Source organism: Microcaecilia unicolor, chromosome 9 (genome assembly GCF_901765095.1).
Source record: "Microcaecilia unicolor chromosome 9, aMicUni1.1, whole genome shotgun sequence".
Lineage (NCBI taxonomy): Eukaryota > Metazoa > Chordata > Amphibia > Gymnophiona > Siphonopidae > Microcaecilia > Microcaecilia unicolor.
The window spans coordinates 98584766-98604807 of record NC_044039.1 but is presented as its reverse complement, the minus strand read 5'-3'; the positions used below and the strand labels follow the sequence as shown (position 1 = coordinate 98604807).

The window sequence follows — 20042 nt, the reverse complement described above, 5'->3', positions numbered from 1 at the left end:
TATATTCTAACTCTTACATCTTATTTCTTAGGCTTCTGGCATTTGCATACAGACACTTTCAAACAACGTTTGTTATTCCGATTTACAACTTGCTGAACAGTTGACAGTGATAATTTGCAATCTTGAAAATCTAACTGCTCTTTATTTAAAGACACCTGGTCTATTATGGTCTCTATTGCAACCTTGCTATGGGGATGCCCTATATCCCCCGTTTTGAAAGTATCTTTTAAAGATACCTTGCTCCAAACCAAGTGCTTTTTGAGCGACAGCCTTCCACCAGTTTCTAGTTTAAAAGCCGATTTCTCTCCTTTTTAAACGTCGATGACAGGAGCCTGGTTCCACCCTGGTTAAGGTGGAGCCTATCTTTCCTGAACAGGCTCCCCCTACCCCAAAATGTTGCCCAGCTCCTAACAAATCTAAATCCTCCTCCCAGCACCATCGCCTCAACCATGATTTTAAACTAAAATGGGGGGAAAGCAAACAGTCACCCAGGAGCGCATGGTTCGGTGTGGAGTATCCTTGAGAGGTACTATATTGAAACAGGATCTTGTGGGAATCCCAACAGAAAGGTTTCAATAATGGTGAAAGAAAACCAGGAGAGTTTAATGGGCGAACAGTATAAAGAATACAAATTATTCCTGTCAACTTCAAAGCAGTTGTCGATGAAAGAAAAAACACAATCTGAAGTGTCCATATACATAGTAGCATAGTAGATGACAGCAGAAAAAGACCTGCACAGTCCATCCAGTCTGCCCAACAAGATAAACTCACATGTGCCACTTTTTGTGTATACCTTACCTTGATTTGTACCTGTCTTTTTCAGGGCACAGACCGTATAAGTCTGCCTAGCACTATCCTCACCTCCCAACCACCAGCCCTGCCTCCCACCACCGGCTAAGCTTCTCATCCATCCCAAAATGCCCCTGTCCCTCCCATTTCCACGCCCCATTTTCCGGGACACCCATATACACAAATGCTAATAGCCTAAAAAATAAGATGGGAGAGTTATAGCATTAAATGATGAGGTAGATATAATAGGCATCTCAGAGACCTGGAAGGAGGACAATCAATGGAACACTGTGTTTATTTTGTTTGACTCAATTCCCTCTTTAACATATAGTGCAACCCTCCCTCCAATTTGATCCACTGTATCACTGAGAAATAATTTGTACCCTGCTAACATTCTATATGAAACAGATAGCAGCATGGAATTCTTGTGGATAGAAATTCAATGTGTAAAGGGAAAGAGTATACTGGTAGGGCTATAATACTGTCAGCTGGGACAGAATGGACAGACAGATGAAGAAATGTTTACAGAAATCAGGAAAGTTGGCAAATTGGGCAACCATATAATAATGGGTGATTTCAAATACCTCTAACATAAGGAATCAGTAGAACTCAATATCATGAATCTAAATCAAATTTCTACCTAAATATATTCTGTAACTTAAGGACTGTCATATACTTCCATCATATAATTCTAAATATAAGTGGGAGAAAAAAAAGCAGTCAAAATAAGAGTCACATCTACTTGTAAGAAGGTTCTTAATAATCGTAAGTCATAAAAATATCTCCACTTTCATACTTATTCAAATATTATTTTATAGTTCAACATTTTTATTGATGACAATTCAAAAGAAACACATTGAACAATATGAATATACAGATAGTCAATTATGAAAATGTACTCAGTAAATACAAAATGATACTATCCGTCATCAAACTTTTAACATTTTATCCCCACCCCACCCCTCTATTTGTGTTTCCAATATTATTGACGACAAAAGTGAACTGATAAACATACAACTGGTGATTTGACATCTGTGTTAACATCCTCTCATGAGTTAATATTGTAATATATATTTCAATGGTTTTTAGTGATGACAAGACCTTACAGTCTCACTATACAACCATCTGGTAATAACCAAAGTACATCCACATAGTACATCTAGCGTGTCTTATAAGTACATGATGTCATCAAATTATTATGCCCAACATTTTATGAAGGATGTAACAGAAATCCATCAATTATCAATTATACCAAAATGAATAAAAGATTCAGATGTCTAGTGCATACAAAAATGAACCTTCCCAAAAACAAAGCCCTTTCCACCCTTCTACAGCCCCCCTACCCAGCCTCCCGACCTCTCCCTCCCCCCATCCTAATCCCTCCCCCCCCCCCTTCTCCCGAGACCTGAAGGATCTTAACCTATTCCACATTTAAGAACTCATCCTGCATTAAGAAGTAGACTCCGACCTCTAGGGCTTAGGATGTGTAAATAGGGACCCCAGAGAGCCAGAAACGTCACTCTCTTTCTCTGCGAGAGTCTAATCTCGCTAGCCTCCCAAGAAACCAGCTGATGCAACTGATTTCTCCAGTGCCAGTATGCGGGAGGGTCTTTAACCGTCCAATATTGTAGAATACACTTCCTAGCTAATAAACACATCTTACGAAGCATCAGAGTTGTAAAGCGATTTTGACCTCTAAAGGACCCCGGAAGATCTAAGATTAATTGCTCAACATTCCCCAGGATCTTAATCCCCAGTCGCCCTTCCCAGAAGCCTCGAACCTGAGTCCAAAATCTTTGCAATACAGGACAACTCCAGAACATATGCAGCAGCGTACCTGGACTCATTCCACACTTGAGACAATTTGGGCTACGGTCCTCTCCCATATGTGCTAATTGGGTCGCTGTCACATACCCCCTATGGATACATCGGTATGCACATTCTCTCAATCGGGCATCCGATACCAACAGGGGTATGCGCGCCACTGTCCTTGATATATTCCAAGACTCCAGTGCCATTCCCAGCTCCCTCTCCCACGCACGCCTCATTGGTCCATAGTCTCTGGGGGATTGCCATCTAGTTAATATTTTACAAAGTAAAGAGACAGTGACCTCTCCCTCGCCCACTGAATTGAAAAAATCTTGAAGTTTGCCCCCCAATTGACCTGACAAGGAATCCCCCGGTAGTGAGGCCATATAATGTTGTACTTGTCTTATGGCAAATCTATTGCCCCAGGAATCCCCCACCTTACTTAACAAGTCCGCAGTTGAGAGGGGCTGCCCATCTTCGCCCACCAGATGTGCCAAACATGTTACCCCCCGACTCACCCAATCAGCAAAATGTCTGCTCGACATCCCAGGCAAAAACTCACTATTCCCACAAATAGTAAGCTGATCCGTCACCGTCGGATCACCTCCCAGCCTGCTTACAAGCCTTCTCCACACCTCTCGAAGTGGTCTTAACATCACACTCTTACGTAATCCTTCTGGTATATTACCAGTTTTATGATGTAGCAATGAAAAAAGCCAGTAGGGTTCAAAATATGCCTTCTCCAGCGCAATTGGGGTATAACGTTGTGTACCCAGGAACCAATCTCCTAGATGACGTAACTGACATGCCTGATTATATAGCGCTAGATCAGGCATTCCCATCCCACCGCGGCTCCAACTGCCAATCAGGTGGGAGAATCGAATCCGTGGTTTCCTACCTCTCCAACAGAAGTTCGATGCTAATGCATAGAACCTCTGAAGGTTCAAATATTATTTTAAAAAATGACCAAAACCTTTCACAGATACAGAATAAGTTGAACAAAAGTTTTGAAAAATGTTGCCCACAATATATATGCAGTACTTATCTTGAATCTCACAGTCTCTCTTTATCTTAGCATCTCACAATCTTGTCGTTTTTGAATCATTTAGTCCTATTCTCCATTTCCTGTCTTTTAGTTAGTTTCTAATCCGCGTAAGGGAATGCCTCCTATGCCATGACTAACCTCCTAAGGAGTCCTCTCATAAGGGGATTTTGTCAAATGCATTCTAAAAATCCAAATACACTATGAGGCAGATTTTAGAAAGAATGTAGAAACCAGAATTGATAAGTTTGCAGTGGTATTTAAAAACAGTATCTGCTTGACTCAGAGCCTGTTCTAAAATATAAACAGGAATACTTGTGTAGGTGCCAGCAAGGACAAACATCTAGGTGAGGCAGATATACACATTTTATAGGAGGAGCCATTTTAAAAAAAAGTGGAAAAATCCACACAGAAAGCAGGGGGGACATACACATGCAGGTTGTAAAATGGCAACTTAACGTGAAAGTGGTGGCTTATACATTGCTATTCTTCAAACCTATATGTGAATTCCTGGCATAGGAATCACATGGGGGTGCAGCCCTTTTATCACACCATACTGGCTTCACTTGGTTCACACTGCCTCTCAACTCACACCCACTATCATACTCCTCCTCTGACCTTCCACCCTCCCTGGATTTGATCCCCCAAACATCACTCCAAACCTTTCCCCTTTGATCAAAACACACTCCCCTGGACACCCTATTCAGTACCCCAGCACAAAACAGAAGAGTTCCTCGGATCTGCACCAGGAAGCAAAAAAACAAACAAACAGCGGGTCAAGTAAAACCACCACCTTTATTAGAAAATCACCCAAGGTCCACATTTCACCCCACACATGGGCTGCCTCAGGGATATGATACTATGGAAATATCATGTTATCTTTGGTGCATGAACATATGAAAAATGAAATAATATAGCAGACTGTACAACATGCAAAGTGATTTGGAACCCACTGGACAAGTGTATGTGTGTACATAAATGAGTAAAAAGTGAACAGTAAAATGTATAATCACCAATGCATACATCAAAACTATAAACTGCAAAATAATTATAAATCGATATAAAGTCACAGTGGATAGCATAGTGCTCAATATAGTCATAAAATCTATAAATAGCTTTATGCTTAAGGATCATAAAAAAACAATACAAGAGCATAAATATAGATGCAAATATAAATATATAAGGAGTGAGATGTGCATGGATAAGACAACACATTGCTTGCACAAGACTGTGGGAAGATCAAATCGGTGCATAACAGCAAAAAAAAAAAAAAAACACACTCACAAAACATCTGATAGAATCCACTATCAAGGTACTCTAAAAGAAAAACTTCCACATCAGCAATTGTTAAAAATAAATAGAACACAATAAAAATACTCAAGAAGGAAACTTGAGCATACAGTTTTCAACTTGCCAAAAACATGCTATCAAGAATGTGTCAGCTCCACCACAGTAACTGAAAAGCCAGTGCTTAAACAGAAAAGAGATTGCTTATTTTAAAAGAATTATACTATGTGCTCATTTTCAAAAGAGAAAAACATCTAAAAAGAGGCAAAAAGCAGCATTTGGATGTTTTTCTCACAAAAAACGTCCAAATCTGTATTTTCAAAATCTAAGTTTTAGACATGTTTCTATGCTGTTCATCTGCAGTGAATTCAAATCTCGGGTGTGTCAAGGACGGGATTTGGGCATTCCTAAGACTTGGTCATTTTTCTGCCATAATGGAATAAAACAACTACAACTAAGATGTTTTGAGCTAGACCTGTTTTTAGAACAAACAAAAAGGTGACCTAAATGACCAGATGAGCGCTGGAGGGAATCAGGGATGACACCACCCTTACTCCCCCCCAAAACTGTGATTTCAAACATTACTTACCAGCCTCTATGCCGGCCTCAGATGTTATACTTAGGTCCATTACACCAGCATGCAGGTCCCTGAAGTAATCTAGTGGTGGATGCAGTGTACTGCGGAAAGGTGGACCCAGGCCCATACCTCCCCCACCTTACACTTGTGTGGAAACAGTGAACCCTCCAAAACCCCACTGCACCCACATATAGGTGCCCCATTCACCTATAATGCCCATTGTAGTGGTGTACAATAGGGGGTAGTGGGTTTTGGGGGGGCTCAGCAGACAAGGGAGCAATGGTGAGATGCATACCTGGGAACATTTATTTGAAGTCCACTGCAATGCCCCCTAGGATGCCCCATTGCTCTCCTGGATGTCTGGAGGACCAGTCTACTAAAACACTGGCCCCTTCTACACCCCAATGACTTTTTTTTCCGGAAAATGGTAAAAATACAAAAAACATACAAAGTAGAAAACCTTGTTTGAAACACTATTTTGGGGAAAAAAAGATAAATGTTTTCCTTTTTATGAAAATGACTTTCTTTCCTATTCGGATTTTGGACGTTTTTTGTGCAAAATGTCCAAAGTCGGACTTAGAAGTTATATCAAAAATACCCTTTTATGTGTCTTTATAATCCACTCTCGTGCAAGTATCTCATTCAAAAGTGACATGCCGACAAAACAGTTCAAAAGTCAGAAAGGGACTTACCACTAGGTTTTTTGTGCAGAACTCAGAGTATTCATTCCAGTGGCACAAGTTTAAAAAAATGCCTCTGTCAAAATCAGAAGTATAAATAGCAAATATCAAAATGGAACTTGAAAAGATTTTCTAGCTTTTTTCGCTTGAATATGTCTCAACAAATTATTACAAGATCTAAATCTAATTTAAGAAAAACAAGCTCCAATGAAATAAAAAAGAAGAAAAACTCTTATTCTAAATGCACGTGTTCTGGAATGCATATGCGTTTCACTGATGTATATTCATCTCAGAACCAATAAAAAGGCTAGAACCACTAAACTTAAAGGCATGGAAAGAAGAAAAAAAATGCCATTTTATGTAAATAAAAAAAATCTTGTAAAAACCATTGAATAAAAAATGAAAAAACAATCTTTTTTAGTCACAAAAATGAGGTTGAAAGCAGCCAATCACATCTTACTAGTGTCACGACTGTAGTCAAACTAATAAGAACAATTATTTAATTAAAAACATAAAAGAATAAAAAAGGTTAAAAATAATTTGAGCAAGGTAAAGAAAACAAAAATAATAAATAATAAAAAAAACTCCTTAAAAGAGGAAGAAAAAACACATTGGCTTGTCCAAAAGACCAACATAATAAAAAGGTATTAATACTTTTATCAAAGATGATTATATACATGCAAGCAAGTCCAATTCCTTGTTTAACCCAAAGGGTTCAACTACTCCCATTTCAAAAATGAGCTGTTATTCCATTCCTATCAACATTGTACCCACTTCTCTGCCCTCCATGGGACTGATAATTTCTTAACAACTAAAAATCTATATTCCTCAAATATATGATGCAACTTGACTGAATGTTCCACCAATGACTTTTCTAATACCTCTCTTCTAATTGCACTATGGTGTTCAATAATGCATGTTTCGTTTTTCCAATATAAAACAGCACACATGGACAATAACATGCATATACAACTTTTTTAGTTTTACATCTGGAAAAATGCTTCAAATAGACAGTCTTACCATTTGTAGGATGTAAAAAGGAACATCTCCCACAAGGGAAATGTACATTTGGTGTATCTTTCTCATATTTCAAATTACTTCTAAAATAAACATCTAAACATGAAAACACTAACATGTTTCTCAAGTTAGTACCCCTCATGTGCAATTAATAATTCTTTATTAGAAAAATTGTCAACTGTTTGAATCAAGTACTAGTGTTCATGTAAAATCCTGATAATGTTATGTGACAAATGTTTAAATTCTAGAGTACATACTACTTTAGCTGTTACTTGATTACTTTTAAGTAATTCTGCTCACTCCCTTAAACTGGCTCTTTGATACTCCTCAGTAATGCATCTCTCGGGATACCCTCTTTCCCTAAAACACAATCCAAGATTAGTCACACACTTTTCATATGTGTTTTGATCTGAACAAATTCTTTTACCTCTGAAAAATTGGGAATAGGGAAGGTTCTTTTTAAGTGTTTTAATGTGACAGCTGTCATAATGTAAAAATGTATTCCCATCTGTTGGTCTTCTATAGATAGCATTCTCCACTCTTCCTCCTCCATTCCTAATAAGACTATCCAAAAAGGCTATTTGATCCTTACTATAGCTCAGTTGGCATTTGAGATTTTCATCCAGCCTATTAACCCAATTAAGAAATGCAATCAATTGTTGTTCAGAGGCTTTCCACACAATAAAAACATTAAGATGTATCTTCTCCAGACATGAACATTTTGATCAAACGGATATTTTGATGGGTGTTTTTTTCTCAAATTTAGCCATATATAAATTTGCAATTGAAGGAGCAACCGTACAGCCAATCGCAGTACCCTTAATTTGATGGAAGGGCCACCAAATATGACTGTTATCCTCCTGAAGTGCATCTCTCTGGATAAAGACTCTTCAATAACCTTAAGAGTGTCATCTTGCGGAATATGTTTCTATTTAAGGCTTCCACATCCACAGTTGCTAAAATAAATTCTTCATCCAATAATAGTCCATTCAAAAAATCAATCATGCTTGAAGAGTCCCTAATGTACGACGGTATTAAGGGTACTGTAGGATGTAAGAATTTCTCAAGAAATATGGTGAGAGGTTCCAAAATGGATTCATTGCCCGACACTATTGGTCTCCCCAGATGGTTCTGTAATGATTTATGAATCTTCGGTAGAATGTACAAAACCGTATGCAAGGTGAAGAGAAAGAAAATTCTTTTTTCATTATATATCCTCCATCCAAGCCAATTTTCAAAACTGAGAATAAAAAACAAGATTGACTAAGTTGGATCTGCCGATAATCTTCTGTAAAACTTGTGATCCTCAAGCTGTCAATTCACTTCCCTGACATATTGTTCTGTGTCCATAACCACAACTCCTCCCCCTTTGTCAGCTGGTTTGATAATATTGGGGTCATTTCTTAATGACTGTACGGCAGTTCTCTCTTTTCTATTACAATTAAAGTAAACCTTCTTACCACTGTTTTTCAGCGCAGTGATAAGAACTGCCTTCTCAAATGCAATAATCAGGGGTTGTGGTTGCAAGGAAGCATCCACCTACTGTCACATTTAACAACAGAATAATCAGAGGTGTTAGCAGTATTCTTTGAAAAATAATCCATTATACCAGACAGCTACTATAATAGTTCAGAACCATAGACAGCTACTACAATCCTCTCCAGGTACTAACACAGGAAGAAACTTGGAGAGTTTACAATTTATCAAGTAGACCATTTAATCAAGTTGAGATTAGAGTTTGGACAAAGGCCTGTTTTTACACCGACCCCTCACTACAAGAGGGGTTGGTGAAGGTTGAAGGGCCGGCCTTCAAAACAAGAGTGGAATTATATAGATTAACACATAAATTGGGTATAATAGATTACTTTGCCTCTTTCCTATTAAGCCACGTTTATCTGTGTTGTTAGCAATGGAAGGACACAAGAGCAGTGAATGACCTGTGGTTCAAACTGAAATGAGCTATAAAATTAGTCACAGATCATTCTATAAGGAAGGTAAACAAGAACAAGAGAAAAAGGAACTGTTATGATTTGCCAAACAAGTCGCTGACAAAATAAAGGCAAAAAATAAATACAAAACAACACAAGAAGAGAAACACAGAAGAGATTACGGGATAAAACTGAAAGAAGTGAAGAGAGAAATATGGTGGTGCATTTTATGTTTTAAGCTGATACAAAGAACTGACCTTTCTTTCCTTAGGGGCCCTTTTACTAAGCTGCATAAGCATCTACACGTGCCAAAATGGAGTTACCGTCCGGCTACTGTGTGGCTCTTGCGGTAATTTCATTTTTGGTGTGTGTCCGAAACATAATTTTTATTTCAGACGCACGTATCGGACGCGCGCTAAGTGGCATTTGAAGCGCATAGGTCATTACCGCCCGGTTACCGTGTGAAACTTTACCGCTAGGTCAATGTCTGGGGGTTAGGTGGCAGACCCAAAATGGACGTGCGGCAAATTTGATTTTGCCACACGTCCATTTTCGTCAAATTTTTTTTAAAGGCCTGTTTTTTTTTTTTACAGGCGTGCTGAAAAATGAATTGGCGTGCATACCCAAAACCTACACCTACACTACAGCAAGCCATTTTTCAAGGCACCTTAGTAAAAGGACCCCTAATTTAACACAGACAAGGAAATGCCTGAGTGATGTAACCAGCTTTTTCCAAATGCTGTTGATTGGGCTCTGATTGGTCCAGGAGCTTTTTTTTCCCCATTTCAATTGTATTGGCTTTTGCTCCAGTTTCAGCTCAGGAGAAGAGAGAGACAGCTTTTTGCTGAAGCCTTGTAAAAAAACAGTTATATTTGATAGCTGGTGAGCAGCTGTGTGTGTCCTGATCTTCCCAGGTACTTTCTATGAAATAAACAAATGTTTAGTTAGTGTTATAATTGATCCATATTTCAGTTACCTGTTATTGTTTGCTGATTGCACATTTTTGTTCATTGTTCAATTTTTAAAGACAATAAATAATTGTTTATTGCCTCTGCCTGTCTGGTCTGATAAAAAAATCCTGGTGGTTTGTGTGTTGGGTCTGTGAGTGCTTTCTGACAATTGTGGGACCACTGGGAGTGTGAACTCAGTAACCTAGAAATCACTGGGGATAACCTGAGAGCGGGAGACTTGCCCAGAGGCGGTTGTGACCCAGTTGGTGGGGGGGGGGGGGGGGGGGGTGCTAGTGTAGAGCACTAGCAGGAGATGCAGGGGGACCTAAGCTATGCTGGAGATAGACCCTATAAGTGGCCAAGGGGTAACCCCAGGCAGGTGACTAGACGTTTCATGACTGGACTAGTGGGTGAAAGACTGACATGCACAGATCAGGAGAGACACCTTGGGGTGGTAGTGTCTGTTGCCTGAAGAATGCTAGACTACATAGAGAGAGGCATAACCAGAAAATGAAATGAGGTGTTGATGTCCCTGTTCAAGTCGTTGGCGAGGCCCCAGAGTATTGTGTCCAGTTTTGGAGGCCATATCTCTTCAAGCTGTCCTCTGAGAAGGGGGGCTTGATCACTGCTGAGATTTGATCCTGATCCTCTAAAAAAGAGAGTAACAGAGTAAAGCTGCTGCCAAGAGATAGTCCTTTTCTGGAAAAGGACCTGAAAGCTAGAAGTACAAGAGCTGGCGAGTGCTGATACCCTGATGTAACAGGAGGTAGAACCCATTGTTCTGAAGGGAAAATAAGCACTAGGGAACAGAGCCATGGAGGAGTAAGAGAGTGGATATGAGGGTTATTGGAGCACAAGGGAACTCACCAAGAGGGAAAGGAATGAAATACTGAGCTTAACCAAAGGACTAAACTAATTGATAAAGGAAAGAAAGACTAAGGATCAATTTAAAGGAGGATAAAGGTACCATACAGGAGATTAAGGTTTGTTATACCTGATATCTGCAAGGAAGTGTAACAGATGCAGAGTTTGAAGCAGAGAGTACTGTTCAGAGGAGTCCAAGAGTTACCAATCCATTAAGCCTTTTTGATTCATGTTTTAAATACTTTACTTTATTTTCATGGGCTCTTTGCCTTATTGTTTTCCTATCCTTAATTTTATACATACTTGTACTTTATTAGAAAGCCAGATAAAATCAAGTTTTATTGAATTTAAGAACAATCTCCAAGTTATCTTTTTGTCTTTGAATCTATTATGCCTATTTATTATTTAATATTAAACCTGCCATTAGGGGACTCTATAATAGTCTGTGTGCATTGAGAGAGAAGGGTTTTGAGATATTTGAGGAGTTTTAGCTACAGACCTTGCTAAACTGTTTCTGAACCAGCCTTGGAGATATCCCTCTGCCCCAATATCTAAGAGGTCCGCTACACAATGTCCGTGTCCCAACGAGCATTCAAAGCTAAGAGTAAGCAAAAGACAGTTTGATGACTTGCTCAGGTACAAATGATGAGTGGGGATAAAATCTATTATACCTGAGTTTGCAGGCCAAATCTCTGCTCCGATTACTATACTGCATAAACAGCCAAGCCTATGGTCACTGTTCATAATGCATATGAGTCAGTAGACAGACAGTAGAGTGAAAGCATCATATTAGAACACATATGATATTGAAGTAATGTGTTGATGCAACACAATCTACAACTACACTGTGTAGTTAAATACCTCACTCTCCTACAATCCAAGAAAAAATACTGATAGGAATCACTGTTCTGTGAATGAAGCATAATATGCTTTTGTGGCTGACTTCTTTACCATTCCTCATAACACACAGTAGCCTTATTAGTGTATTAGCATTATGAAATTTAGATTAGATTTCACTAAAATTAAATGTCTATTTTAATTAAATCTCTTTCCCTGAAAGGTCTTTAAAGGCTGTAGAAAGTGTCTTTGCTTTTTATTCCAGCTGCCAGTGATAAAAACCATTTCTGAGTGCTCTCCACCACTTCCTCAACAACTGAAAAATCATACAGATTCCATTTTGCTCTTCTTCCTGCTCTTTAATTAAGGTATTTTAACATACATTCTCTCCAAAGCACTAGAAGAGCTCACTGTTGAGAGAAAATGACATGCAAATACTCATTTCTGAAATCAAATCTGGAAAGTGTGAATTGGTGCTTATGTTAAAGTAAAGAAAAGGCCTGAAACTCCCTCTCACCTCTACATGCACTCCCCACAAAGAAGGCACATATTTACAGACATGCATATCAAATGCTTTTCTTCCCGACATTAAAATAAACTTCTCTAAAATCTATTTAAATAATCAGAAGGGGTCATGCTGTACTGGGAAACCTATTTTGGTTCTGTATATTTTAAAATTATTTTGAGAGATTTGTTTTCTAATGTATTTTAAAGTTGAGTGCACATTTCCGTATGCATATACATACGTTCAAATCATCATATACATGTCTTGAACATCTACACAGTTTACCAATTAAGGTGCAAGGTAGACTGCATTGTTGATATATCAGAACAACCAACCAGAAAGCTTTCATTTCATGATGGTGGTTGGTTAAGGGATTTTCATTTAGCTTACATCTTTTCAGTACTAGTTCAAGGACAGTTACATTCAGATAAAGTAGGAATTTCTCTGTCCACTGAGAGCTCATAATTTAGATTTGTACCTAAGGCAAAGAAGGGTTAAGTGACTTGCCAAACACTGCAAGGAGTGTCAATGGGGTTTGAACCCTGGCCTCCCTGGTTCTCATCTGCCAGAGTTTATCAATCCTTTTGTGGCTGTGACCCTATGATTGTGGCCAAATAAAATTGTGCTACCCCCCCCCCCCCCCCCGAGGTGAATAATGGCACATCTATGGACAGCCCACCCACGATGTAATTTCTACAAACAAAAAAAGCATGCAGATGGTTGAGGGAATTATGACTCATCTAGGGAAAAAAACCTTCACTGATTATCAAAAGAGGATACATTTTGTTGAGATGAATAACCAGGATAGTACTTTTTTTTTTCAAGCAGCTAATCTGCACTACAGTGTGATATCATACCCCTCCCAATCCTCCGAATACCAAGGATTCCATATTTCTCTTGAATTTAGGTAAAGTAACTCATTTCAAAAACTGTCCATGGACTCAATTCTGCCTATCTCTTTGACCTTGCAATTCAGTCCTCTCCATTCTTTCTGCCCTTCTAATTCCTGTCTTTGTATATATAGCACATGTACAGATATTTCTGTACTATGTTTTAAATTTGTGGGCAACAGGGGAGCCACAATTTAGGCACTTAGATGCTGTACACTGAGGCTAGAGTAAATCAGCATCACCCCCCCCCCCCTGATACATTTAGAATGCATAAGAATAGGCATACCAGGTCAGACCAATGGTCCATCTAGCCCAGTATCCTGTTTCCAACAGTAGCCAATCCAGGTCACAAGTACCTGGCAAAAACCCAAAGAGTAGCAACATTCCATGTTACCAATCCCATAGTAAGCAGTGGCTTCCCCATATCTACCTCAATAGCAGACTATGGACTTTTCCTCCAGAAACTTGTCCAAACCTTTTTTAAACCCAGATATGCTAACCGCTGTTACATCCGTACTGATATTTCTTTCAGTTCTTCTTAATCATTACCTTTGAAAACTATTCCTAATACAGGTAGATCTCTTACATCTTCCATAAAGACCGAAGCAAAGAATTCAGTCAGTCTCTCTGCTATGGCTTTGTCCTCCCCGAGGGCTCCATTTGCTACTTCATGATCTAATGGTTCCACAGATTCCCTCGCAGCCTTTCTGCTTATGAAGTACATGAAAAAGTTGTTACTTTGAGTTTTTGCCTCTGAGGCAAGTTTCTCTTTATATACTCTTTTAGCCTTCTTTATAAATGCTTTGCATCTAACTTGTCAGTGATTATGTTGCTTCTTATTTCTTCATTGAGGTTCTTTTTCCATTTTTTGAATGATATTCTTTTGGCTCTAATAGTCTCTGTCACTTCACCTTTAACCATAATGGCTGTCGTTTGCTCTTCTTTTCACCTTTGTAAATATGTGGAGTGCACCTGGTCTAGGCTTCCACGATGGTATTTTTAAACAATGTCCATGCCTCAATTAAAGTCCTAATGATTCTTTTAGCTTCTTTTTAACCATTGTCTTCATTTTACCATAGGTGTCCTATCAAAAATTAAATATCTGTGATTTCACTCCAGATATTAGCGCAAATTTGATCATGTTATGATCGCTGTTTCCCAGCGGAATCAACATTGCTACCCTCTCATACTATACCCTGCAATCTACTAAGGACTACATCTAAAAGCAGCTCCTATTTTGTTGGTTCCTGGAACAGTTGCTCCAAGAAGTGGTCATTTATTACATCTAGGAATTTTACCTCCCTAGCATTCTCTGATGTAACATTTATCCAGACAATACTGGGGTAATTGAAATCACCCATTACTATACGGTTGCCCAATTTGCCAGCTTTCCTAATTTCTGTAAACATTCTACAAATATCTGTCTGTTTGTTCTGTCCTGGTAGATGGCAGTACAGCCCTACTAGAACACTCCTTCCCTTCACACATGGAATGTCTATCCATAAGTATTCCACACTGCTATCTGTTTCATGTAGAATGCTTATTTTGTTTCACTCAATTCCCCTTGTAACATATAGCGCAACCCACCCTCCAATTTGATCCACTATATCATTGTAATATTTGTATGCTGTTAACACACTGTTCCATTGATTGTCCTTCTTCCACCAGGTCTCTGAGATGCCTATTTTATCTGCCTCATCATTTAGTGCTATATACTCTAACTTTCCCATTTAATTTTTTAGGCTCCCAGCATTTGTGCACAGACAATTCAAATTGTGTTTTTTCCTTCATCCATAAGCTACGTAGAAGCTGATGGGGATAATGTGCATCCTTTACCATGCTCTCCTCTTAAACGCTCTTGCTTTTCTTTCACCACTGTTGAAACCTTTCTATTGAGATTCCCTAAATGTCCTGCTTCAGTTGTATCCTTCAAGGATACTCCACACGAAACCATGCACCCCTGCGCAATTGTCAACTTTACCCCCATTTTAGTTTATAAGTTGTTCTATCTCCTTTTTAAATGTTAGCGCCAGCAGCCTGATTCCATCCTGGTTAAGGTGGAGTCCATCCTTTTGGAATAGGCTCCCCTTTTCCCAGAATGTTGCCCAGTTCCTAACAAATCTAAATCCCTCATCCCTGCGACATCGTCTCAACCATGCATTGAGATTTCGGAGCTCTCTTGGGTTCTGCGTGTGGAATAGGAAGCATTTCCACAATCCCTAGAGAATCTGGATTTCAGCTTTCTACCTAAGATCTTACATTTGGCTTCCAGATCCTCCCTCCCACATTTTCCTATGCCATTTGTACCCACATGTACCAAGTCAGCCAGCTCCTCCCCAGCACTATCTAAAATCCTATCTAGGTGAGATGTCAGGTCTGTCACCTTCGCATCACGCAGGCAAGTGACCAGGCAATACTCACGTCCACCAGCCAACCATCTATATACATAATGAGCGAATCACTAACCAAAGAAGAAAGCCTATATAAACTTTAACCTATTTGTACCTTTTATGTTACATTAAAATGTACAATTTTAAACATACATTTGGTTTGATGTTCCTTCCCTCTCCCAAGCACAGTTTTATCTAATAAAGCCAGAAACAAATTAATAACATACCAATAGAAAATGAGTAATGTGAATGACTTTTAAAACTAAACAATATAAATACAAAGATAATCGAAGGTAAAATTACCAAATATTAGAACAAAGATGATTCAAAATAAAGGCCAATTAAGCACTTATTTTGACAATTTTAAGTGATTCAATTTTAGAAGTCTAGCATAAGAACCTTAACCTACCTACATATAAGTGATAAATGAGGCATTTTGTGTCATTACATTCCAATAAATCATTTCCCTCAACTGCTTGACAGCTTTCCTCAGATCTAACCTTTCCAAGCTTCTATTAGAGTGCTAACATTTTCAACTTTGACATATGAGTAGTCTACATATTCTGTAGCTGATTAACTCGCAGCCACTGGAGTCCTTCACAAGGAAGGGATGTCTTCGTACAATCACTCTTGAGGGGGAAATCTGGACCCTACATAAGGCTTGCATTCTCAGGAATGCAAGACAATGCTCTTTCTTTTATTAATCTTTTCCAACAGGCGGGGAGGAATGCTTTCCCTAGCTCCACAGACTGGAACAAAGTGGTACTGACAGCACAAAGTCAGAGACTGAAGATAATCAGAGTATCAATGCATGGTAATTTTCTATGGCTTTCATTGAAGCTGGCAATGCACATCTAAAGGCTGTTCATTTTCATATATTTTGCCTGTTCAGGGAATTGTTTCTTACTTTAAATTCTTTGATTACACATAAATTTTTTGCCATAAACTCAGCTCCCGGTGTATCTATGTAACATAAAGAGGGAGGTGTTTAGCTTTGAATATTTACTCATACAATTAGGGAGTAATTTTACAAAACTATTTCCTGATAGAAAGATTGTTTTACAAACAAGAGTTTATAAAATAAAGTTTGTAGGGGAATACTTGCATAAGTATGCACACAGCAAGAGTACGCCTACTTTTTCATCATCAGTATAGGTGTTCCCTAGGGGAACAGTGGTGGTGGTGGTGAGTTGCAATGTATTTACATATTTTATAAAACACTCCCACTTACTTTTAATGTAATGGGCACAAATGTTAAATGTGTAGAAGAAAATACTACAATCAAAGTAATAAATCTTTTCACCCAAATTATTTACAGAAAAAGTCGGATCATCAGGTGAACAAAGTGTTCGAATTTCACAATTAGGGCAATCACCATAATTCTTCATAGATGAAGTTTTTTTAAAAAATAATTTTTAAATCTTTATGTATTGATGTATAGAATCAATACATAAAGATTACAAAGTTATGTCACTCTTATTTCTCCAAATCAAAGAATGGCTCAAAAATGATAACAGGAGGTAGGTAGTCTGATGGGAGTTTTGAAATCTGACTTTTCAGATAAGTGTTTGTTCAGTTTGCCTTTTATGCTTTTATTGGATTATTGTACCCATTTACTTATTGTGCAAGACAGATGCTTTTTTAACCTGCTGCTTTCCCTTTTGGCCTTATATATGCAGTGATAAGTCCCTTGTTTGCTCTCTGCCACATAATTTTGTGAAAACTATACTCTGTTTAATCCTGGAGGTGGTTGTACTTTATATTTCAACTTTTTAGAGACTGACTGAATAAGTGACTACAATTTACAGAATACAAAGTTATTGCTCATACCATAGGCCATATACAAGGACAACCACGGTGACCTTTGGAGCTTTTGTGAACTTTAAAAGGCCAAACATATGAGACAGGTTCTGCTTCTTGTTGCAGAGGAAAGAAACTTTCTGAGACATACATTTAACAAATCTAAAGAAGGAAATGTCTTCAAGCAGAAGGAGGGAAAGGATGAGAAAGAATTTCTGTACAAAAGTATTCTTTTTTTCAAAGATGACTCTTCAGGAATGTAATCAGGATCTAGATTATCCTCAATGCCATTTTGAAAGTTCTCTGATGCTGGGGTAATAAATGTCCTCCTGGTTGTTCTGAATCCAAAGAGGATAAAAGAGAGCCTGTTGAGTACTGGGAATACTGTCCTTATCCTCTTTTAACTCTTGTGGATTGAGAAGCTTGTGCTTTGTCCTGGTCCTGATATTTTATACTTGGAAGATCCTCATACTAGCCCTGGACAAAGTCAGTGAACATCTTTCACAAGAATGAAAACAGCTAATTCAGTAGAAAAAGTGAAAACTGATGATTTCAGTAGTTTCACATGTTGAGGTTGAAAGGTTGAGTATTGACACACAGTAGAAGTTAACACAGAAGTTTGTGCCATGATAGGTAAGCAAGAGGATGTCGTGCTGGGTCTGCGATGGGCAGATAATTGTGCAGAACATGTCGCTGCACTACATCAGACTCCAGAAGAACTGAGCCAATTGGTACTGAACAGACTGGTGGGCTATTGAACCCTGTGCACTGATGGCAATGAGTGTACAAGAGCTCTGTGTTCCTGTTGTTGAGAATTGGGGGGTCCTGAGCCCCCCCAGGAAGGCTAGAGTGACCTTAATCTGACTCCATCTCTAAATTACACTAGTACTGGGGTAATCAGGGAGTTATTGCCTCTAAGGGAGAAGTTAGGTCTAAGGAAAAGATACCAGCCTTATGACAAGTTATACAATGCATTTATACTTACAGCCTTTGAACATTAAGTGAAGCCCACAAATCATCATTTGGAATGAGGAGTTTATTTGCTAAGGTATAAGTCAAATCAGTGATTGACAACAGGCATGTACAATCAATTAATTATAGGAATATAATAAGCTGCAAACAGGTGTTAATTATTTGCTAATCTTTTATAATTTCTTTTACCAATTAGAGGTTTTACAAGGGAAAGCAATTAGGTAATTTGTTAATTCTGCTGGACACATTGGTTTCCCTTGGAGAGAGAGTGCCAACCCTTGTCTCTCTAACTCAAACCAGGAACTACCCTGATTTTTATAGGCGCCCTCAGGATATGGGTAATATGACAGTAGATATACCTGATTGGGTCTATGCTAATGTCATGGTTGTCACTGATTGGCTCATGCTAATGAGTAGCTTCTATCTTGCTACGCCTTTCCTTTCTCACACCAGCTGACCACAATCCTGCTCACAGGAAGTCTCCCTCCTCTCTGGAACAGCTAGTTCCCTATTTTCTTTGCACCTGCTATGACTCACTTATTTCTCAACTTGTTTTTCTAACTTACATTAGAGAAAATTCCACTTTGTAACAGATACGGGCTTCCATTTTGTGTTGAAATCCTCCATTTAGTTTCCATATCTATTAACTTAACTTTTAGGCCTCAATCTGGGCTACAAACTAGGTCATACTTTTCCAGTAAGCTCCCAGTTATGTCAGCCATCAGATTTCTGACTCAGCCAAGGTCTGTAATGGCCTGAGCTCTATGACTGGGCCCTCCACCATTCCAGTGGAGGGGTCTCTGGCTGTACCATAATTATACATTCCCCACTTGTCACCCCCTCTGGGGAGGGGTGACACAAAGCTCGTCAAGCTTGTCATCATCCATTCCAGAAGGTGGCAAGCTATCAAACGAGAGGGGGAGTTTTGGTCTTACAAATTGCTAGAAGGTATGGTGCAAGACAGGAAACTTCATTCTCAGGTGATATATTACCCAACCCCTTGGGCCTTAATCCTGATGTCATCTCTCTTGAGACTTACTCAAACCTGTAGTGAGAATGGGACAAATCCATGAGTTCATCTACAAAATCACATGAAGTATAGGTATGTAGGTAATAGCAATTTCAGGTGGATCATACTAATAAACACTTTCAGGTCTTTCTATGGCTTCTATTGTATCTGTTGCATAGTGCATGGGGAGATAATCTAATGTATCTATCTCAGTGGTCTTGAGAAGGAATAGTGGTTTTGATTAAGCATTGTTATGGGCTCAACAAATATATGGTTAGTACTCTGTTTGCAGGCTGTTTTAGGTTGTAGGTATTCAGAATCCTTAAACAAGTATGAGGTTGTCTTATACAGCAAAAAGGGTAAATCCTAGGAAAATTTATATTAACAAAGGTCATGCATGGATTTTGACATATGCATAATGACCTGGAAGTATGGGAAGCATTTTATATATCCGTTACCCCACTTGGAGCTTAGTCAAACCTACAGAAAGACATGCAGCTTAAGTAAGCCTACACCAGAGTTAAACAATTGCATAGCTGGTTGATACTAACAGGGTTTACACCTCCATTATGATATCATAGCCAGTATTAGGATTTGATGTTACCCTTGTATCTGAGCAATATCAACTTCAATTTAAATTACATAAACAGAAATAACAGGGAAAGTCTTAGAAAAACAATTAGAACAATAAAGGAA

General features: G+C 38.6%; 1 protein-coding gene across 4 annotated transcripts in view; it reads right to left on the bottom strand.

The window, feature by feature from the left end:
- C9H15orf41 (chromosome 9 C15orf41 homolog) overlaps positions 1 to 20042 on the bottom strand; it is a 493434-nt gene that overhangs the window by 109145 nt on the left and 364247 nt on the right. Inside the window, exon 11 of one of the 4 annotated variants that reach the window (XM_030213800.1) lies at positions 6197 to 6260. The exons of the other annotated variants lie outside the window; for them this stretch is intronic. Coding sequence (XP_030069660.1) covers positions 6197 to 6260 — 64 coding nt within the window. The remainder of the gene's footprint in view (positions 1 to 6196; positions 6261 to 20042) is intronic. 4 annotated transcript variants of the gene reach the window in all.